The sequence below is a fragment of the Giraffa tippelskirchi genome, chromosome 8 (genome assembly GCF_054371585.1).
Source record: "Giraffa tippelskirchi isolate mGirTip1 chromosome 8, T2T-mGirTip1v1.2.pri, whole genome shotgun sequence".
NCBI classification, from domain to species: domain Eukaryota; kingdom Metazoa; phylum Chordata; class Mammalia; order Artiodactyla; family Giraffidae; genus Giraffa; species Giraffa tippelskirchi.
The window spans coordinates 80,003,688-80,026,697 of NC_137282.1; the positions used below are offsets into that span (position 1 = coordinate 80,003,688).

At 42.8% G+C, this 23,010-nt stretch overlaps 1 protein-coding gene across 2 annotated transcripts in view; it reads right to left on the bottom strand.

The window, feature by feature from the left end:
- Positions 1–23,010, bottom strand: part of ADAMTS12 (ADAM metallopeptidase with thrombospondin type 1 motif 12) — a 370,221-nt gene that overhangs the window by 338,544 nt on the left and 8,667 nt on the right. For both annotated transcript variants that reach the window (XM_081521438.1, XM_081521437.1), the window contains one exon: positions 17,387–17,748. In XM_081521438.1, the coding sequence (XP_081377564.1) occupies positions 17,387–17,748 (362 nt within the window). The remainder of the gene's footprint in view (positions 1–17,386; positions 17,749–23,010) is intronic.

A 23,010-nucleotide genomic window follows, 5' to 3' on the forward strand; every position in this document is an offset into this window, starting at 1 on the left:
AACAGACAAAGAAAATATGAAATACACACACACACACGCACACACCACCATGGAATAGTAGTCAGCCTTTAAAAAGAAGGAAATCTTACCATTTGAGACACCATGGATGAACCTCGCATTGGTAAACAATGGTACGTTAGTGATGGTAAGCACCTTGGCCAGAGACTGGTCACAGTGTCAGAGGTGCCGAATTCCATGCTGCTGCTGCTGCTGCTAAGTCGCTTCAGTCATGTCTGACTCTGTGCGACCCCACAGGCGGCAGCCCACCAGGCTCCACCGTCCCTGCGATTCTCCAGGCAAGAACACTGGAGTGGGTTGCCATTTCCTCCTCCAATGCATGAAAGTGAAAAGTGAAAGTGAAGTCGCTCAGTCATGTCCGACTGTTCGTGAGCCCATGGACTGCAGCCCACCAGGCTCCTCTGTCCATGGCATTTTCCAGGCAAGAGTACTGGAGTGGGGTGCCATTGCCTTCTCCACTGAATTCCATGAGACCTTGGAAATTGTTCAGCCTTCATTTCACAGACGAGGAAGCTAAGACTGTGACGTACTAAGGGAATCGCCTCAGAGCTCCTGAGAACTAGGGGCAGTAAGGCATAAAATGTAGGTTTCTCAACTGCAAGTTCAAGGCTTTGATTAATAAAAAAATAATATTCTCCATAAACCTAAATCACAATGAGCGGGGCTAGAGATTGAATTAAAAGAGAAGAACAGTCCACTTACCAAACTTGCATCTCCTTATTAAAACAGTTGAATGGAAACAGAATTAACTAGTTAAAAAAACAGAATCCTTTCCAGAAAATAGATGTAAAGCATTTATCAGTTCAGTCACTCAGTCGTGTTCAACTCTTTTCCACCCCATGAACCACAGCACGCCAGGCCTCCCTGTCCATCACCAACTCCCTGAGTCCACTCAAACCCATGTCCACTGAGTCGGTGATGCCATCCAACAATTTCATCTTCTATCGTCCCCTTCTCCTCCTGCCCTCAATCTTTCCCAGCACCAGGGTCTTTTCAAATGAGTCAGCTCTTCGCATGAGGTGACCAAAGTATTGGAGTTTCAGCTTCAACATCAGTCCTTCCAATGAACACCCAGGACTGATCTCCTTTAGGATAGACTGGTTGGATCTCTTTGCAGTCCAAGGGACTCTCAAGAGTCTTCTCCAACACCTCAGTTCAAAAGCATCAATTCTTTGGTGCTCAGCTTTCTTTATAGTCCAACTCTCACATCCATACATGACCAGTGGAAAAACCATAGCCTTCACTAGATGGACCTTTGTGGACAAAGTAATGCCGCTGCTTTTTAATATGCTGTCTAGGTTCGTCATAACTTTCCTTCCAAGGAGTAAGCGTCTTTTAATTTCATGGCTGCAGTCACCATCTGCAGTGATTTTTGGAGCCCCCCAAAATAAAGTCAGCCACTGTTTCCACTGTTTCCCCATCTATTTGCCATGAAGTGATGGGACCAGATGCCATGATCTTCCTTTTCTGAATGTTGAGCTTTAAGCCAAATTTTCACTCTCCTCTTTCACTTTCATCAAGAGGTCTTTTAGTTCTTCTTCACTTTCTGCCATAAGGGTGGTGTCATCTGCATATCTGAAGTTACTGATATTTCTCCCAACAATCTTGATTCCAGCTTGTGCTTCCTCCAGCCCAGCGTTTCTCATGATGTACTCTGCATATAAGTTAAATAATCAGGGTGACAATATAGAGCCTTGACGTACTCCTTTTTCTATTTGGAACCAGTCTGTTGTTCCATGTCCAATACTAACTGTTGCTTCCTGACCTGCATACAGATTTCTCAGAAGGCAGGTCAGATGGTCTGGTATTCCCATCTCTTTCAGAATTTTCCACAGTTTTTTGTGATCCACACAGTCAAAGGCTCTGGCATAGTCAATAAAGCAGAAATAAATATTTTTCTGGAACTCTCTTGCTTTTTCAATGATCCAGCAGATGTTGGCAGTTTGTCCTCTGGTTCCTCTGCCTTTTCTAAATCCAGCTTGAACATCTGGAAGTTCACGGTTCATGTACTGTTGAAGCCTGGCTTGGAGAATTTTGAGCATTACTTTACTAGCATGTGAGATGAGTGCAATCGTGCAGGAGTTTAAACATTCTTTGGGATTGCCATTCTTTGGGATTGGAATGAAAACTGACCTTTTCCAGTCCTGTGGCCACTGCTGAGTTTTCCAGATTTGCTGGCATATTGAGTGCAGCACTTTCACAGCATCACCTTTCAGGACTTGAAATAGCTCAACAGGAATTCCATCACCTCCACTAGCTTTGTTCGTAGTGATGTTCCCTAAGGCCTACTTGACTTTGCATTCTAGGATGTCTGGCTCTAGTTGAGTCATCACACCATTGTGGTTATCTAGGTCATGAAGACCTTTTTTGTAAACAAAGAAGAACTATATTCTTCTATGTATTCTTACCACCTCTTCTTAATATCTTCGGCTTCTCTGTTAGGTCCATACCATTTCTGTCCTTTATTGTGCTCATCTTTGCATAAAATGTTCTCTTGGTATCTCTAATTTTCTTGAAGAGATCTCTAGTCTTTCCCATTCTAATGTTTTCCTCTATTTCTTTGCACTGATCGCTGAGGAAGGCTTTCTTATCTCTCCTTGCTATTCTTTGGAACTCTGCATTCAAACAGGTGTATCTTTCCTTTTCTCCATTGCCTTTCACTTTTCTTCTTTCTCAGCTATTGGTAAGGCTTCCTCAGACAACCATTTTGCCTTTTTTTGCATTTCTTTTTCTTGGGGATGGTCTTGATCACTGCCTCCTGTACACTTCTCCCATTGGAGAAGGGAATGGCAAATCACTTCAGTATTCTTGCCTTGAGAACCCCATGAATTGTATGAAAAGGCAAAAAGATGTAACACTGAAAGATGAACTCCCCTGGTTGGTAGGTGCCCAATATGCTACTGGAGAAGACAAACCTAGATAGTGTATTGGAAAATAGAGACATCATTTTGCTGACAAAGGTCCAGGTAGTCAAGGCTATGGTTTTTCCAGTAGTCATGTATGGATGTGAGAGTTGGACTATAAAAGAAGGCTGAGTGCCAAACAATTGATACTTTCAAACTGTGGTGCAGGAGAAGACTCTTGAGAGTCCCTTGGACTGCAAGGAGATCAAACCAGTCAACCCTAAAGGAAATCAGTCCTTAATATTCATTGGAAGGACTGATGCTAAAGCGGAAACTCCAATACTTTGGCCACCTGATGTGAAGAGCTGACTCATTTGAAAAGACCCTAATGCTGGGAAAGATTGAAGGCAAATGGAGAAAGCAGCAGCAGAGGATGAGATGGTTAGACAGCATCACTGACTCAATGGACATGAATTTGAGCAAACTCCAGGAGACAGTGGACGATAGAAGAGACTGGTGTGCTGCAATCCATGAGGTCTCAAAGGGTCAGACACAGCTTTGTGACTGAACAACAACTCCCTGCTCCACTTCTAAGACACACACACACAGTCTGCTCCTGTATCTGCAATAAACACTAATTTGTCTGGAAACTCCATGAGCAGCTCATTTTCAGTGTTCTTTCCGTATAAAGCTACATAGAGGTTAGAAAAGAGGTAAGAAATTTAAATAAGTTAAATAACTTGTTATATAAGTTATATGAGTTATGTATATTTAAAATTAGATATAGTGTCAACATATATTTGAAACACATAAATTATTATATATTGTAATAATTATATATACACATGTCTCATAAGTTAAATAAGCCCTATTGAACAAACAGCTCAACCTTGTGTGTTTGTTCTGCAAATGTGTTTTTAAAAATTGTAAAAATAAAAATTGTAAGAAAAAGGAAAGCCAAAGAAAGAGCCCAGAAAACCCACAACTGGGGGAGAAAATTGGCCCTTAGAGATAAGCCAAGACTGTTGGAGGATAGCAAAGAGAGAAGTTCAGTTGTAAACTTTAAAAAAAAAAAAAAAAAAACTTGCTAGAAGAAAGGAAGCCTGCTTGGAAGGAAAGTAGTGCTATCTGATGACCTAGTCAGAGGCTGGAAGCTTTGCCTTTTTGAATTGTGTGACTCATTCCTTGGGGCCAAAGCAGAAAGCAAGTGAGGAAAAAAATTTCCAGAGAAAAATCTGTCTGTAAACAGGGTGGCGGGTGGTCAGGGCCTGGTGAAGGGGTGAGTCAATGATACGAAATGGGACTGCTTAGCATGAACTTTTGTTACTGATAAATCGGTTTCTCAGAATAGCTCACTGTCCTTCCAGCCAGTTTCACTGCAGAGCCATGAAGGGATTGCAGTGAGTATGTGTGGTCTGCAAGTCAAAGAAGCTGGGTCTGGAAGGAGGCACTGGTGTAGGAAAGTCACTCTAAATGAACTCCTGGCTTATCTCAAGCAGGGAAATCAGCAAATCCAACAACACACACTATTGGGGAATCTCAGAAGGTCTTCTTTTTTTTTAATATGTTTGTTTAGAGGAAGATTTTCAGTGCTAAACTATTTGAAAAGCCTTAAAAGCAGATTATCAGGTATAATCCATGAAGAAGGCAAACAGGACATCTTGGTACTAACAAATGGTTATGGACAAGTAGAAAAAGAAACATATGTGCACTTTCTCTAAGGCCCCAATGTATTAGGTCAAAGATTAGAACTTAATGAAAGTAAGGTGCAGCCCAGGAGCAGAGGTCCTGTCTCCCATCCCTGTGGTCTGAGGGGGCAGGGGCACTATTATAAGCAGTCCTGTCTGCATGGACAGTGTCCTCCCAGAGCTGAGAAGGGAGCCCCATTCTTGCTTTGCCTTTTATACCTAGACTTTCATAAACATTCTGGAAAATGCCACACTTATAATCTCATAAGGGAACACTTATAAACATCAAGATCTTCTCATTCTGAACCCAAACGTAGCATCAACAAGTCTCCATCTCTTTGGGAAGGGGATGAAAGTCAGAACAGTGTTGGTTGTTATTATTTCCCTCAGGTTTCCGAGGCCCAGGAAGCTTTTCTCTTCTCAACAGCCTAGATGAAATATGGAAGCAAGAGATTGCTACTTAGCACACACACCAGAGAGATGAGAACGAAAGAGCCTGAAAAACACTGGAAGCTGTCCATGGAATGGAACATAACAAAAGATTGCAATGGACAGAAGAGCAGCAAAGGATGACAGTGGGTACATCTGACCACAATAACCCATCCTACTTGGCATCCAAGGGTCCATGTACCTTTTCCATCTTTTTCTGTATCACAGTATCTAAGATTCCTCTTATACCCTTTCAGTCATCAACAGTGATTAGAATAGCAGCTTCCCCCAGCCCCTATGCATCATTAGGCATCTGAGCAAACAATTTGCCAAAAGGATGTAATATGTAAAAGACTGAACTCAAATAGAATCAAGGTCTCTGGGTCTGACAGGCCAGTGCTTGTCATTTTAATGCACATGCAAATTCCATGAGACTCCTGTTAACATTTATGTTCTATTTCCGCAGATGACGGGTAGGAGCTGAGAATCTGCCTTTTTAACAAGCTCCCAGGCGGTGCTCACTCTGCTGTCCATAGGCCACAGCCAACTCAAACAAGAGACCCAAAGAGGCAAAGGATCCCATCTAAGGTCACATGGTTAGTAAGCATTGATCTCAGGTCCTCCAACTCCCAAATTAGTGAGATTGCTCCATGTGAAAAACATGCCATCACCCCCAACCTGGTTGTGTCTCTCTGACATGAGTTATCTGGCAGTTAAAAATAAATCGGTCCTCTCACACTGAAAGACCATCTCAAAAAATCAAGTAAAACATTTTTTCAATTACAAAGCCTAAAACCCAGACCTCCTGCTTTCTCATTTCTCAAAATTCTTATTAATATCTGTCAATCAATGGAGATATTTTTGAAGGGAACCAGATCTTTCTGAAAGCTAATATTTAAGCTCCATGGACCTATGAGTCATGCTGGATCAAAAAAAAGGAGATAAATATTAATATGTAAACATCTAGTGAGAAACTCTGGACACCCAACCTTCAGTTTCCGTAATGAAAACAGAAATGAGATTCAAAGTTAAGTCTCCAAAGAAGAGGGGGTAACGTCTCTACATGGCATCTGTGTGGACCATGAGCCAAGTAATTGACCTGATAATAAACAGAACATCTGGGCACTCATCTCCCATCACAGCTGATGGTCATTTCTCTCCTGCACCATGCCTAGATCATAGGGAAGAAGTGATTCATGTTCAGTGCTTCTTGAACTACTGATTCTTCAGGTCTCTCTCTCACTTTCAGTCTGTCAAGTTGGGGACTCACAAAAATGAACGTGATGAACTGAAAAGTAAGCAGAAAGACAAAAAGGGAGAGAAAGGAGGGAAAGAAATGCTCATGTTTATGAGCCTGTAACACAAAGCATTAATAGTGATGAAAGGACTCTCCCGCCAGCCAGGGGCCCTGCTCCAAAGTCTCATGTCTGAGTAAGCATGGGTCTTACTGGCAACCCCCAAAGGTCAGGGGTCATGGAGAATTCCTCAGCCTGGGAGCAGAGTCAGGAGATACACAGAGCATTTCTGTCCCTCCCCCTGGCGAGGAACAACAGACTCTGACACACATGCATCCTGCAACTCAAATGCGTGCTTTCTGCAAATGAGCCACCAAGTTCCGCATGGTGAAGCAGGCAAGAAGCCACGCTGAAGAAGTTTTCCCACACAGCCCTGCCAAGGGGTTTCATTCCTCAGCTCCAGCACCCCAGGCTTCAGCTGCAGTCCAAGAACACGAGGGCAGGAACAGTTACATTTTTTGCTTGTAGGGCAAAGAACCACTAGCACTTTTCATCTGGGCCAAGAACTCAACGGCACTCCAGGGAGGGAGTCAGTGATGTGGTATAAAGCACATCTTCTCAGTAGACACACCGTCATAAAGCAGAGATTCTTAAACGCCACTAACCTCATTTGTAGCATTCACATAGCAAAATGCAGGGAACACTTAATTCTCACATTTTTGAACATTCAGTTCAGTTCAGCCACTCAGTCACGTCCAACTCTTTGCAACCCCATGGACTACAGCATGCCAGGCCTCCCTGTCCGTCACCAACTCCCGGAGCTTACTCAAACTCATGTCCATTGAGTCAGTGACGCCATCCAACCATCTCATCCTCTGTCGTCCCCTTCTCTTCCTGCTTTCAATCTTTCCCAGCATTGGGGTCTTTTCAAATGAGTCAGTTCTTTGTATTAGGTGGCCAAAGTACTGGAGTTTCAGCTTCAGCATCAGTCCTTCCAATGAATATTCAGGACTGATTTCCTTTAGGACGGACTGGTTGGATCTCCTTGCAGTCCAAGGGACTCTCAAGAGTCTTCTCCAATACCACAGTTCAGAAGCATCAATTCTTCAGCGCTCAGCTTTCTTTATAGTCCAACTCTCACATCCATACATGACTACTGGAAAAACATAGCTTTGACTAGATGGAACTTTGTTGGCAAAGTAATGTCTTTGACCATTAGAACCTAACAAAATTTAAATTGTTAAAATTATTCTAACAGCACATCCTAGTAAAAAAAAGCTGATACCTGGCTGGTTAGAAGCTGGAAAACAATTCCAAAGTTTCATACTGTCCTGTATCCAAAGATTGAATTTCTTTTCAGCGTATGGTTTCCATTTGTTCTGGGGACAAAGATTAAAATTCTTTCACTTCAATGTGAAGATGGCTAAACAAAGAATGAAAAGGATGCCTTCAAACGCAGCTCATGGGTTTATTTCCGCAGAAATATTTCACTGTTTTGGGTGTCTTTACAGAGCCATGTTTTTTCTCTACATATATTGACAGGAACTGACCCTTCATGGAATTGTTTCTTCATGAGAAGACCCCTGCCTTGTGTTCCAGCTCAAGCTGTTGTTCACTGGAGGTTAGAAGCAAAGACTCCAGAGTTTCAGGCAATAGGACAGACTTGTTCTTCACCTTGAATCAAGGGGAGACTGAGAAAGGCACTCAGTCAGGACTTACTGTAGCTCAGTTGAAAGAGATCTGTTTCTAATGCACACAGCCCCCACCTTTCCACACTGTCATTTGAAATTGAACACTTCAGGCTTTGGGAAACATGTTGAACATGAATAGTTGTGTTCTCCTGTGATTGTCACCTGGGGTCCACAGAGCCAAGTCCTATGGAAAGAGGGCTCTGGGACTACTGCCGAGCACATGTTTGTACAAACTATAAGAGAGGGAGATTGCAAGAGAGGCAGATGAAATGTTAACAGATGCCCCCCCCCCGCCAAGACAAATGAATTTAAAAGTCACCTCATCTAAAGCTAAGTACAAAAAGACGCTCCTCTTTGGGCAAAGGGATTATAAAAAGACTCCTCTTCGTCCTAGAGTCAGGACTCAGTTTAGCTGGAAGAGCCTGAGCTGGGTTCCAGCCCTGAGTCCCCTAGATGGGGTACTTTTGTAGGGTTTGTAACACACAAACTGCCCGGTGGGACCCTAAAGCACCTTTAGGTTGGGAATTTCCCTGAAGACACTAGATATTCTTTGAAAAAGAATATCTATTCTCTTCTTTTCTATTCTTTGAAAGAAACTTCTAGAAAGAAGAACTAGAAACAAAGACAGGGAAAATGTCCCCCTTTCTCAGAGGCCTCATGATTAGGGCCTAGGCCTCAGAAGAAAACTATGTTTCAGTGCATCCATTACCCTGGAGACTGGTGTTGGGGTGATTCGTGTGTGTGTGTGTGTGTGTGTGTTCATCACTCAGTCATGTCCAGCTCTTTGCAACCCCATGGGCCATAGTCTGCCTGGCTCCTCTATCTATGGGATTCTCCAGGCAATAATACTGGAGTGCATAGCCATTCCCTTCTCCAGGACATCTTCCCAACCCAGGGATCAAACCCAATTCTCCCACACTGCAGGCAGATTCTTTACTATTTGGGCCACGAGGATAGTCCAGGGCAATTCTTGCTACACAGAAAAAGGCCAAAAGCTTGATTAAAGAGTGTCTTGAAGCTCAGCCTAGGCTCAAAGCACAACCAAAGTGAGCAGAAGTTTTAGGTTATTATTTGTTTTGTACTTTCCTTCCTTTTACATGCAAACCTTTAAAGAAATCTTGCTGAAAGGTCTGGAAAGATTCCACATGCCGAGGAGCAACTAAGCCCATGCCAAAACTACTGAGCCCACACTCTAGAGTCCAAGAACTGCAACTACTGAGCCCATGTGTTGAGAGCCTGGGCTTCCCAACAAGAGAAGCCACTGCAATGATAAGCCCACCCACCGCAATGAAGAGTAGCTCCTGCTCAATGCAACTAGAGAAAATCTGCACAATGAAGCAATGATGACCCAGCACAGCCAATAAATAAATAAACAAAAATTATAGTATGGACTCTGATGTGTTTTGCAGAACTAAGGAAAGGCCTGAATGAGAATAGCAAAGTTGACTGCAGTGTCCACTTGCCAAAGTCAACATGATGGTGGTAGTCACCACACCACCACTTGTAGAGTGATGGACCCAGGAGGGCCTTGTAGCAGAGGCAACATCACTTTGCCATGATGGGGAGCCGGGGCCCTGGGAACACACCAGAATTGGCACAAGGACCATTTAAGCAGACTGAATTCTGGAATTCAGCAGATGGCATTCAAACCATTGCCTGGGTAGTTAAGGATCTATAATCTCATTGTGAAGCCACAGGCTGGAAAGGTCTACAAAAACCTGGAACAGTATAAAGATGAAATAACGAAATGAACACTTTCATTCATTCAACTACTATTTACTGAGTGCTTATTATGAAACATAGCTTAACATGTGTGAACAAGACAGGGTGAGGGAAAGGAAAGTTATGCAAAAAAGAGAAGAAAATATCAGGTACTATAGATTACCTACATTATCTGGGTTACCGAGGCAATGTGATAGAATATTGGAGGAGTGTAGACTTTAGATTGTGCAGTCAGGGAAGACCACAATCTGGGAGCTGAAAGATAAGAAGGAGCAGCTATGTAGAAAACTGAGAGAAGAGTGTTCTATGGAGAGAGGAAACTGTCCATGCAAAGACAATAAGGCCAGAGTGCGCATGATACTTTGAAAAACAGGGAGAAGGTAAGGAAGGTGGGGTGGGGGGAGAAGAAGAGGAAAGAAGGAAGGCAGGAGGAAGGGAGGGAGTGAGGGAAGGAAAGAGGGAAGGAAGAAAAGAAAGAAAATGAACCTTTAACTAAGTCTGACACTTTATACCAAAATTAACTCAAAATGGATCATGAATTTAAATATAAAATGTAAACATAGGGGGGCTTCCCTAGTGGCTCAGACAGTAAAGAATCTACCTGCAACACAGGAGACCCAGGTTCAATCCTTGGGTCAGGAAGATGCCCTGGAAAAGGGAATGGCAACCCACTCCAGTATTCTTGCCTGGAGAATTCCATGGACAAGGGAGCCTGAAGGGCTACAGTCAGTCCATGGGTGGCAAAGAGTCAGACATGACTGAGCAATGAACAGTTTTACTTTCACTTTTCAAAACCTAAGGAGAGGATGGAGGCAGGAAGGAAATAAGTGTGTCTGAAAGAGCAACATGAGTGATAGTTGTGATGATAAGCTTTGACATCTTGACTTGCCAATCCTGTCTGTGATACTGGATAGTAATTTTGCAAGGTGTTACCATTGGTGGTGGGCAGTGGCAGGGGAGTGGGGAAAGGGTACATGGGACTTCTCTGTCAGTTCAGTTCAGTTCAGTTGCTCAGTCGTGTCCGACTCTTTGTGACCCCATGGACCACAGCATGCCAAGCCTCCCTGTCCATCACCAACTCCTGGAGTTTACTCAAACTCATTTTCATTGAGTCAGTGACGCCATCCAAACATCTCATCCTCTGTCATCCCCTTATCCTCCTGCCCTCAATCTTTCCCAGCATCAAAGTCTTTTCAAATGAGTCAGCTCTTCGCATCAGGTGGCCCAAGTATTGGAGTTTCAGCTTCAACATGAGTCCTTCCAATGAACACTCAGGACTGATCTCATTTAGGATGGACTGGTTAGATCTCCTTGCAGTCCAAGGGACTCTCAAGAGTCTTCTCCAACACCACAGTTCAAAAGCATCAATTTTTCAGCACTCAGTTTTGTTTATAGTCCAACTCTCACATCCATACATGACTACTGGAAAAAGCATAGCCTTGACTAGACGGACCTTTGCTGGCAAAGTAATGTCTCTGCTTTTTAATATTCTCTGTAGTGGTTCTTATAACAGCAAATGAATCAACAACTATCTCAAAATAAAAAGCTTAACTTTAAAAAAACTAAAAATAATACCTTTTCATAATTTTAATTCATAGTTGAGCTCAAAACAAGAAAGGAAATCTCAATATGCCCAAAGGGAAAGGGAAAGAAAGTTAACTGGGAATTGGCACTGAATAACCCTATTATTCAGATTAAGAGTCAGTATTTAGCTGTCTAGCAGGGGCTGGAATTGAGGCTAGGGTTTAGGACAGAGCCAAGAACTGTTTTCACCTTAATAAAGAACTGAGAAATACTGTACCTGACTGTGAATAAAAATCAAAAGTATTTGTTTACTGACTCAGGTATGCAGTCCAGATATTGGTGCCTAGCTCAAGCCCTTGATGGAAGTGGGGTACCCCATGAAGAGACAGAATCCCAATCCTGTATCATGCATAAGTGTGGAGTCTAACACTCTGCACTGTCCTCCCAGTCCAAAAACTAAACTGAAAGATAAACAACAAAGTAGCCTGCAACAAATCCTGTAGGGCCCTCACAAAGTTGTAAAGTGAAGTCGCTCAGTGGTATCCGACTCTTCCTGACCTCATAGACTATAGCCTGGCAGGCTCCTCCATCCATGGGATTCTCCAGGCAAGAATACTGGAGTGGGTTGCTATTTCCTTCTCCAGGGGATCTTCCCAACCCAAAGATCCAATCCAGATCACCGGAATTGAAGGCAGACTCTTTACCGTCTGAACCAACTTTGGCAACTGCAAATCCAAAACCACCCCAATGTTCTCACAGGTAACACCTCCCACTGAGGATGAATTCCGGATCTAATTGATTAAAGAATACAGTTTCTCCACCAAAGAACACAGAATTAAACAAGTCAACTAAACTGTTCAAATGAAACAAGTCCCATAACTTCAAAGTTATACAAGTGTTGAGGGCAAATAGAGGGTGAAAATGGAGAAGATGACAGAGGGAAAGTCGCCGAGTCAGGACGTGGGGTGACCTGGTCTGCAAGCAGCCTCCGAGAGGATGGGCACCATGGTCATATGAGAAGATACTAACTCCAGGAAGGAGGTCATCTCCATCTTGTCACGGGTGACCTTTCTTGGGTATTCAGTTTGCAACCAGCTGAGTCTTCTCTAAGGGAGACTAAAGGAACCTCAAATTATAGACAACTCCAAGGGAACACAGCCCCTAACATTAGGATGACCACATCTGAAGCAAAGAATAAGCCAGCCCTGAGCCATAAGAATGAGAAGCAGATGTCCTGCTCCACAAAAGAGGGTTTTCTGCATCAGAAAGCCTTCCCAAATGCCACCTCTGTCCTCAGGAGTGCGGGGAGGCTTAGAGCTGGCATATCCTAAGCCTGTCATCCTGCGAATCTGAGTGTGGGGTTGTCCCTAGGTGAAAGGGAAGAGAAATATCCCAGAGATCAGCTCCCAGACAACTAGTCAAAGAAATCAGACACAAGTCCAACCACTAACTTTTGACTAGAGCCACTGTAGGTGGGCGTTGTTGAACGATGGTGCAGCAGCAAGCGAATCTGAAGCCAGCCAGCTTGTGTGCTCACCAAAGAAACTCATTTGGCTTTCGGTGCCTTTTGTTTGATAATCATCCACTAATTGTCCAATTATGTGTCAAAAGCTCTAAAACAATCCCAGTGGATTGGTTCTCCTGGAAAACTCATTCAATGATTTGAATCTCAAATTTCCCATCACCTTAGTCACCACATAAGTTCACATTTGCTTCTTTGTGCTCCTTGTGTTTAACATGAATCTGAATCTCAAAAGACCCACTTGGTGGTTCTCATAGCTCCCTTGGGCCACTAGAAATTGCAAAGCTCCTATTCTATTCCCAAGCCTGGAATAAATATACAATTTCCTTTAGAGAAAACAAGGCGAAATTAGGGAGCAATTGAGGGCAATGGTCCTCAATCCTGGCTGCACACTAGAATCCTGGGGAGATCAGCTACTTTACAGCAACATTGGCTAATACTGCTAAACTAACACCCACTCACACTAATTCAGTGGTTGGCAACACCTACAGTACATCAGACTCTCCTAAAGAGCTTTTAAAAACACTGATCCTGGGCCACCAGTCAAATCAGAGCATCTGGGAGATGAGGTTGGACATAGGTACTTTTTTAAAGCTTCTTAATTATTCACTATATAGCACAAGAAACTATATTCAATACCTTGTAAGAATCTAAACAAAAAATAATCTGAAAAATATACATATATAAAAGAATCAGTCTGCCGGACACCTGAAACTAACACAGTATTGTAAATCAATTATACTTCAATCCAAAAAAAAGAAGCTCTTTAATTGATCCCAATGATCAGCCTGGGTTAAGAATGACTGCCCTAGTCCAGGGCTTCTCATACTTCAGTGAGCATCAGAGTCTCCTGAAGAATTCATTAAATCAAAATTTCAGGCACTTCACTGGTGGTCCAGTGATTAAGAATCCACCTTCCAGTGCAGGAGATGTGGGATCCCTGGTCGGAAAACTAAGGTCCCACAACCTGCAGGGCAAGTATGCCTATGAACAGCAACTAAAGAAGCCCACGAGCTGCAACGAAGACCCAGCACAGCCAAATAAATCAATTATTTAACAAAGCAGATAACAGAGATCAAAAGTAGATCCATGGTTCCCGAGGAAGAGCGGAGATGGGAGGATTGGAGAATGACTGCTAACAGTTTCTTTGGGGGCCAATGAGAATGCTGTAAGATTGATTGTAGTGATGGCTGCACAACCGTGTGAATATATTTAAAGTCACTGGATTGTACACATTAAGTGGTAAATTCTATGTATGTGAATTATATCTCAATAAAGCTTCAAGGGCTTCCCCAGTGGCTTAAGTGGTAAAGAATTCACTTGCCAATGCAGGATCCCTGGGTCGGGAAGCTCCCCTAGAGGAGGAAAAGGCAACTCACTTCAGTATTCTTGCCTGAAAAGTCCCATGGACAGAGGAGACTGGTGGGCTACAGTCCATGGGGTCACAAAAGAGTGGGACAAACTGAGCAACTGAGCACACACACACACACACACACACACACACACACACAAAGTTGTTAAAACACACTCATATAGGTTTCTGCCCACTCGCAGAGATTCTGAGGCAGTGGGTACGAAGTGGAGAAATCTCAGGTGATACAGATTCTGTGAGGTCATAGACCAAACGGCTCTAGGCCACAGAAAGGCAATGGTATTTAAACTTTCTAAAATTTTATGAGCACAATAATGGTTTATGAATGGTTAATTACTATACGTGGGTTCTCACACCAGTATTCCTTGGAGCACTGTGGCCTTTGCATGTTTGTCTTGTGGATCACTTCACTCTTACGTGCCTGTCCTCCTAGAACAAAGGCTCTTTCTTCTGTTACTCTCGGAAGATCAGGTGACACTGATGCTTCCAGGGTTGTGTCATAGAAATGAGAGCAGGGATTGCACAGGGAAAACATCATATGAACCCAGAGGAAACTCAGAGGATGAGGATCATGAAGGCAGGAGATATCCCTCAGTTCAACCGAGCAGTGAATTAGGCCTAGGGAGACGAAGAGGGCATAATTTATTGTTCTGTTTATGATCCAATTAAGGGGAAATGATATACAGCTATATACGAAAATCTAGATATATAAAAAGAAGGCAAAGCAAGACTTTCCACTTTCTGTACAAAAGAATTCATCCCCAGAGGTCCTTCAGAAAGTTGAACTTTCTCAACATTTACACTGATGTACAGTGTTTTATGGGACTTCCCAGGTGGCTCAGTGGTAAAGAATACACCTGCCAATGCAGGAGACGCAATTTCAATCCCTGGTTCAGGAAGATCCTCTGGTGAAGGAAATGGTAACCCACTCCAGTATTCTTACCTGGGAAATCCCATGCACAGAGGAACCTGGTGGACTACAGTCCATGGGGTCCCAAAAGAGTTGGGCATGACTTAATGACTAAACAACAACGCTTTATGTTAATTTTCCCACAGTTTGCTGCTGCTGCTGCTGCTAAGTCGCTTCAGTCATGTCCGACTCTGTGCGACCCCATAGACGGCAGCCCACCAGGCTCCCCCGTCCCTGGGACTCTCCAGGCAAGAACACTGGAGTGGGTTGCCATTTCCTTCTCCAATGCATCAAAGTGAAAAGTGAAAGTGAAGTCGCTCAGCAGTGTCTGACTCTTAGCGACCCCATGGACTGCAGCCTATCAGGCTCTGCTGTCCATGGGATTTTCCAGGCAAGAGTACTGGAGTGGGGTGACAGTTTTATAGCAAAGCCAAATTAAACAGGTACAGGATAAACAGACTCTTACATTATGAAGAACAGGATTCTTAAGAAACTGGCAGTAAGGACGGAGGATTTGAAATGAGTGCCTCCTATAGGAATGCGAATGCCACTCAGGAGTTTATCCAGCAAATCAGCTCTGGCACAGTGCCAAGGTGGATGCCCTAGGCTCTGCCACAACTGCCTCCAGGACTCCAGCACCTCTCCACCTGCAGTCAGGCCCTAAGCACACTTGACTGGTACTGACCCCTGCCTCCTACTCCATCGTGACAAAAACCCCAACATCACTCTTAGGCATTGCTTGCCAGGCAGCTGCCAGAGGGGCAGTCACTGTTCTCACTGCTAGAAGTACAGGGGAGCAAAGGGGCCACTTTTTTTTAAGTTTAAATTTTGAAAAACAAACTTGGTCACATTTTGAGATGTAGCACAGAACACCTGAAAGACGTGGGCTGAAATTAACAACAGCACAGTAAAGATATTCAGCATCTCCAAACTTCATCATCTGTTAAAACGTAACCAAAATGGTGGCGGGGTGGGTAATGTTATACAGAAGACAATGAGCATAAACCACATAATAAACCACACATTCAGGTGCCTGGTATATTAGAAACATAAGTAATAATAGCAGCCAATATTCATTGTGTCCATTATTTACCAAATACTCTTCTAAATTTATATATATATATATATATATATATATATATATGAATGCATTTAATACTCATAGTCCTGTATTACAGAGATCAGCACACTTTTCTTGCAAAACACAGACATCAAATATTTGGGGCCTCATAGTCCCACACAGTCCCTACCCTGACCACTCAGCTCTGCTGTTGTAAGTCAAAAGCATGGGCATATCTGTGTTTCAATGAAACTTTATTTATAAAAACAAAAGGTGGTCCAGGTTTGGCCCATGGGCCATAGTTTACCAACCCCTGCTTTGTGAGTTGGGGGCTATTATTATCTCCATTCCACAGAGGAGAAAATAGAGGCACAAAGGGATCAACTGACAGCCCAAGGGTCCATGTGTAGTCTGATTATAAACTAGCCAGAATTGATGCTTTTGAACTGTGGTGTTGGAAAAGACTCTTGAGTGTCCCTTGGACTGCAAGGAGATCCAACCAATCCATCCTAAAGGAAATAAGTCCTGAATATTCATTGGAAGGACTGATGCTGAAGCTGAAACTTCAATACTTTGCCCACCTGATGCAAAGAACTGACTCACTAGAAAAGACCCTGATGCTGGGAAAGATTGAAAGTGGGAGGAGAAGGGGACGACAGAGGATGAGATAGTTCGATGGTATCACCAACTCAATGGACATGAGTTTGAGTAAACTCCGGGAGTTGGTAATGGACAGGGAGGCCTGGCGTGCTGCAGTCCATGGGGTCACAAAGAGTCAGACATGACTGAGCGACTGAACTGAACTGAACTAAGAATCAACAGTGAGCTCATAGCAGCTGCTGGCCAGCACCATCTTTTTTTTTTTTTCTGGCTCTGCCAAGAGATATACAAGATCTTAGTTCCCTGAGTAGGGATCAAACCTGGGCCCCCTGCACTGGGAGCTCAAAGTCTTAACCACTGGACCACCAGGGAAGTCCCTCACCATCCTTACCATATGCCTCACACCCATTCCAGGTCCAGGTTTTCCTAACTCCAAAGGGGCTAGCCAGCCAACAAGTCACCAACACCCTCCGAGCTGCCTCAGAGGTTGAAGACTCAACTCTGATTCCCGCCCCCCCGACCCCCACTTATTGCCCTGATATTCTTGGTTGAACTTCTCCTTTGGACCCTCAATGCCCTTATTCTCTCCATTTCATCCAGATGGATTGACTTTTAATTTTATGCACTTTCTCCCCAGCCTATTTGGGAGCCTGGATCATGCATATCACAAGTACTCAATTCATATGTGTTGAATGTGTGTGTGAACCTGTTTACAGTGGGTGTCCAGGCCATGACAGCCAGGGACTGAGAGAAGAGAAGGAGGAGGACTCACCAGTCCATGGCAGGCGCTGAGGGCTGCAGTCCCGACCCTGGTGCCCTGCTGCAGAACTGTGCCCCTGAGATGGCAGGGGGGGCCCGAGGAAGCCTCCATTTTCACATGGGAGAGGTTCCCGTATCTCCTCTCCACAATGTAGCTTTTGGAAAGTAATCCCTGATTGACAGTCAAGTTAAAGAACAAGTCCTTCTCCTCGTGTGAAATTCTATAGTACACCCGGTCCTCTAGGCCATCCAAATCTCTCCTTCTCCTGCTGCTGGAGACAGAAAGGTGCAAGCCATAAGACAGAAAATGCCCACTCGCATCGACTCGGACAGGAGCCACCACGTGGTATTCTGGCAGGGCCTTGATAAAATGCTCTGGGGGAAAAAAAGAAACACAGAATAAAACTAAGAGATCCTTTCAACATGTACACACTGCTATATTTAAAACAGATAATCAACAAAGTCCTACTGTATATCACTGGGAACTCACCTCAGTGTTATATGGGAGCCTGGAAGGGAGGGGTGTTTGGGGGAGAATGGATACATGAATATGTATGGCTGAGTCCCTTTGCTGTCCACCTGAAACTATTATAACATTGTTAATCGGCTCTCCTCCAATATAAAATAAAAAGTTAAAAAAAAAAGAAGACCAAGAGATCCCTGCTGAATCTATGATTGAGACAAATACACTCCTGTTCGAACTTGGATTTTATCTTGCTGATTTCAAGATCCTACTGTTGACCTGAAGTTTAGAGATCGTTTCCATGGTATGAACTCCATCCACATCAAGTTCCCTAAACAACTCAAATTGACCCAGGGCTCTCTCACAGATGACAGGCGACTGTCTGAGCTGACATCAAGACATAGCTCTGGATGTCAGATGTTTCAACTGAGACAGACCAAGACGAGAATTAATGCATGAGGAATATGGTTAGGAAAGTGGAGAGATCAGTATGGCAAACAGGAACATTTCATGTCTAGAGTTCATTCATTCATACAAATCACAGAGCTTCACCGTTTATTATAAGAAATGTAAAAGCCTCTAAAATTTTCAGTTAAGTCAGGTTGAAGGAAAAATGCAAAAGCACAGTAAACCCATCAAGTAGACCCTGAAAAACCCTGCATAGTTATAGTATAAGTGTTCTGTAATGTAGCAATGAGTACATAAAAGAACTTGGATGTTTCTTTTTTATTTTTATAAAATATACAAAATAAAATGGTAGCTGAACATATTAGATTCAGAGGCATGGGGTCAAAATATAAAAATTTCCACTTTTTTCTTGGAGCATAGTTGCTTTCCAATGTTGTGTTAGTTTCTGCTCTAAAGCAAAGTGAATCAGCTGTATGTATATACATGATGTGGTACATATATATACAATGGAATATTACTCAGCCATAAGAAGGAACGAAACTGTGCCATTTGCAGAGATGTGGACGGATCTAGAGAAGTAAATCAAAAAGAGAAAAATAAATATTGTTTATTAACACATATATGTGGAATCTAGAAAACTGCCACTTCAAAAATGCAAGACATGAACACTTCTTCCTTTCTTCCACACATCAGAATGAACACATCTTTTGATTTCCTTAAATTGAAATCCCTACCACTGCCTCTTCACTTTCCTATTTGATAAAAACAAGAAATCTGTTATATCTAGTGGAGAGTAAGCAGCAGGTTCCAGGTTCCACAATACAGACTACCTAAAGCAAGCCATTAGCCACTTGAGCTGATAAACTAATCTTTTGCTTCAGGCCAAAAAAAGTGGCGAGTGGGTGGGGGGTGGCGGGTGGGGAGGAGGAAGGAAAGAAGAAAACAAAGGAGGGAGGGAGAGGGACTAGGAGAGAGACAAAGGGGGAAAAAAATTCACTTTTCTACTTCTACCTTCCAGCTGTACCCCTGCACTTTGTAACTTGTATTGCTTTGTTCGACTTATTTTCCCCAGCTACAATGTCTTTTGCACTCTCTATCAAAATCTTATATTTAACATAATCGTATGCTTTTTTAGCTTTCCTGGTGGCTCAGTGGTAAAGAACCCACCTGCAATGTACAAGATGCAGATTCAGTCCCTGGTTGGGGAAGATCCCCTGGAGAAGGAAATGGCAACCCACTCCAGTATTCTTGCCTGGGAAATTCCATGGACAGAGGAACCTGGCGGACTACAGTCCGCGGGGTCACAAAAGAATCGGACACAACTGAGCAACTAAACAACAACAACAACATGGGTTCTAAAAAAACAATTTTTGGCCTCACCCCATGACATGTGGGAACTTAGTCCCCTGACTAGGGATTGAACCCATGCCCCCTGCATTGGAAAGTAGAGTCTTAACCACTGGACCACCAAGGAAGTCCCATCTTACGCTTATTTTTTAAAGTTTCAACTCAAATCCTCCCTCTTCTTTCTCCTAAAGTCCTTAAAGTTCTCTCTCTGTTCTGAACCACCATGTCCTCACTTTCTGTAGCTCCCAGAACAGCCTGATTCTACAGAGCCTTTTGTTTATTATCTTACTGATTCCCAAACCCTTTAGCGGTCAGAATCTTGCATATCACAAGTGACCAATTCATTTGTGTGCATGTAACACTGAACATATTTGTAGCTGACCATTCAAAAAACTGGGCTTAATGGGGTACAACTGTAAAAGAGCTTTTTTTTTTTTTTTGCAGAAAACTCTCTTCAAACATACTTATAGTTCATCTGTGCCTTGGATGAAATATGGGACAGACAACATCAAAACACAACCCGAATAAAAAAAAGTGGGCAGAGGACCTGAATAGATATTTTTCCAAAGAAGACATACAGATGGCTAACAGGCACATGAAAAGATGTTCGACATCTATAATCATTGCATGAGTGCATGCTAAGTCACCTCAGTTGTGTCCTACTCTTTGCGACCCCACAGACTGTAGCCTGCCAGGCTCTCCTGTCTAGGGAATTTCCCAGGCAAGAATACTGGAGTAGGTGTCACGCCCTCCTCCAGGGGATCTTCTCAACCCAGGGATCAAACCTGCATCTTTTATGTCACCTGCACTGTTAGGTAGGTTCTTTACCACTAGTGCTACCTGGGAAGCTCCACTAATCAATGGGGAAATGCAAATCAAAACTATGCTAAGATATCACCTCAGCCCTGTCAGAATAGGTATTATCAAAGAGACAACAAATAAGTGTTCGCAAGAATGTGGAGAAAAGGGAAAAGGACATCTTTGTACACTTGATGGGAATGTAGGTTGGTGCAGACCCTGTGGAGGACTGTATGGCGGTTCCTCAAAAAACTAAACATAGAACAACCATACGATTCAGCAATTCCACTTTGGGATATTTTTCCAAACAAAACAAAAGTGCTAATGTGAAAAGATTTATGTGTCCCGATGCTCATAGCAGCATTACTTACAGCAACCAAGAAGAGAAGCAATGTAAGCGTCCATCAATAGATGAATGGATAAGAAAGATGTGGCATATATATACAGTGGAATATTACTCAGCCATAAATTACGAGGCATAAAAAAGAACGAAATCTTACCATTGCAACAACATGAATGGACCTAGAAGGTATTATACTTGTAAATAGAATATACTTATAAGGTATTATAAGTAAAATAAGAGAAAGATAAATAGCATGTGATCTTACTTATATATAGAACCTAAAAAACAAAGCAAATGAACAAACATAACAAAACGGAACAGACACATAGATACAGAGACCAAACAGGTGGTTGCCAGAAGGGAAGGGGTAAGGGGATAGTGAAATAGCTGAGGGAGATTAAAAGGTATAAACTTCTAGTTACCAAATGAGTCATGGGGATGAAATACACAGTGTGGGGAATACAGTCACTAATACTGTCGTATCTTTGTACAGTGACAGATGGTAACTAGACTCACCAGTGATCATTTTGAAATGTATAGAAATATTATTGAATCACTATGTTATGTACCTGAAACTAACAGAGGTCAATTATACTTCAAAAAAAGAAGGAAAGAAAGAAAGAAGGAAACAGGAGACAGAAAACAGCTTTCACTCCTAGGTACTAACAAAGTCTCAGTTTTTAAGAGTAAAGAGTCCAGACTCCTTGCTTCTGACTGGAGTGACTAAGAGCACCAGAGCACAGAGCAACATGAACAAACCTTAAAAACAATCCTCAGTGAAAAGTAAGAATCGAAACAACTTAATACAGAGCCATTTACATTCAGGGAAAGTACATGCAAAAACAGTAATACAAACTTTCCCAGGCCAGGACATACACGAACAAAAAAAATACATACGGAACCCATTAAAACAGTTTTCTACACAGGGGACTGAGAGTGGAGAATGGGGACCAAAATGCATAAATAAACAAAACAAGAAAGGCAATTTGCACAAATTAATACTGCGAATGTACCATGAACTAGGAGGCAGATTGACTCAGACCTCTGTACTGCCCATCTCCAAGGAATGTCTGGACCTCGTAAGAACCAGAGCTTCTCTGAGCTTTCGCGTTCAGACCTCAGGAAAGGAATGGCCAGGTTGGCTGAGGTTGGATGTCGTCAGCTTCTCTAGTTTCCCTCCTGTTGCTCTCTTCTTCTGTGACTCAGAGTGATATCTCTGGTTCCCCCAGGGTGGGAGCAGTGGAGAGCAGAATGGGGTAGAAAAAGTCTAATTCAACTGAATACAACCATCAACTTACAACGGTACCCATGTATGCTGATTCCTCTCAAGAGAAGCTTATGTACCTTCAAGGACCTGTCTCTAAAGATACATCCAAAGAATTAAACATGACAGGTATAAAATAAAAGACTAACTTGCCTGAACCCCAGAACCTATTGCCCAAAGAATAGAAAAGCAAATATATTTACAGTTTTGGACCTAGTTGCTTTTCATCTGCTGGGTTTTTTAAGAGAGTCAGCATAAGCTGGCTGTCTAATATATAATGATTACAATTATAGTAACGGTTTAAATTGCCAACATCCACTGGATCATCAAAAAAGCAAGAGAGTTCCAGAAAAACATCTATTTCTGCTTTATTGACTATGCCAAAGCCTTTGACTGCGTGGATCACAATAAACTGTGGAAAATTCTTAAAGAGATGGGAATACCAGACCACCTGACCTGCCTCTTGAGAAATCTGTATGCAGGTCAGGAAACAACAGTTAGAACTGGACATGGAACAACAGATTGATTCCAAATAGGAAAAGGAGTACATCAAGGCTGTATATTGTCACCCTGCTTATTTAACTTATATGCAGAGTACATCATGAGAAACGCTGGGCTGGAGGAAGCACAATCTGGAATCAAGATTGCCAGGAGAAATATCAATAACCTCAGATATGCTGATGACACCACCCTTATGGCAGAAAGAAAAGAAGAACTAAAGAGCCTCTTGATGAAAGTGAAAGAGGAGAGTGAAAAAGTTGGCTTAAAGCTCAACATTCAGAGATCATGGCATCCGGTCCCATCACTTCATGGCAAATAGATGGGGAAACAGTGGAAACAGTGGCTGACTTTATTTTTTTGGGCTCCAAAATCACTGCAGATGGTGATTGAAGCCATGAAATTAAAAGACGCTTACTCCTTGGAAGGAAAGTTATGACCAACCTAGACAGCATATTAAAAAGTAGAGACATTACTTTGTCAGCAAAGGTCCGTCTAGTGAAGCCTATGGTTTTT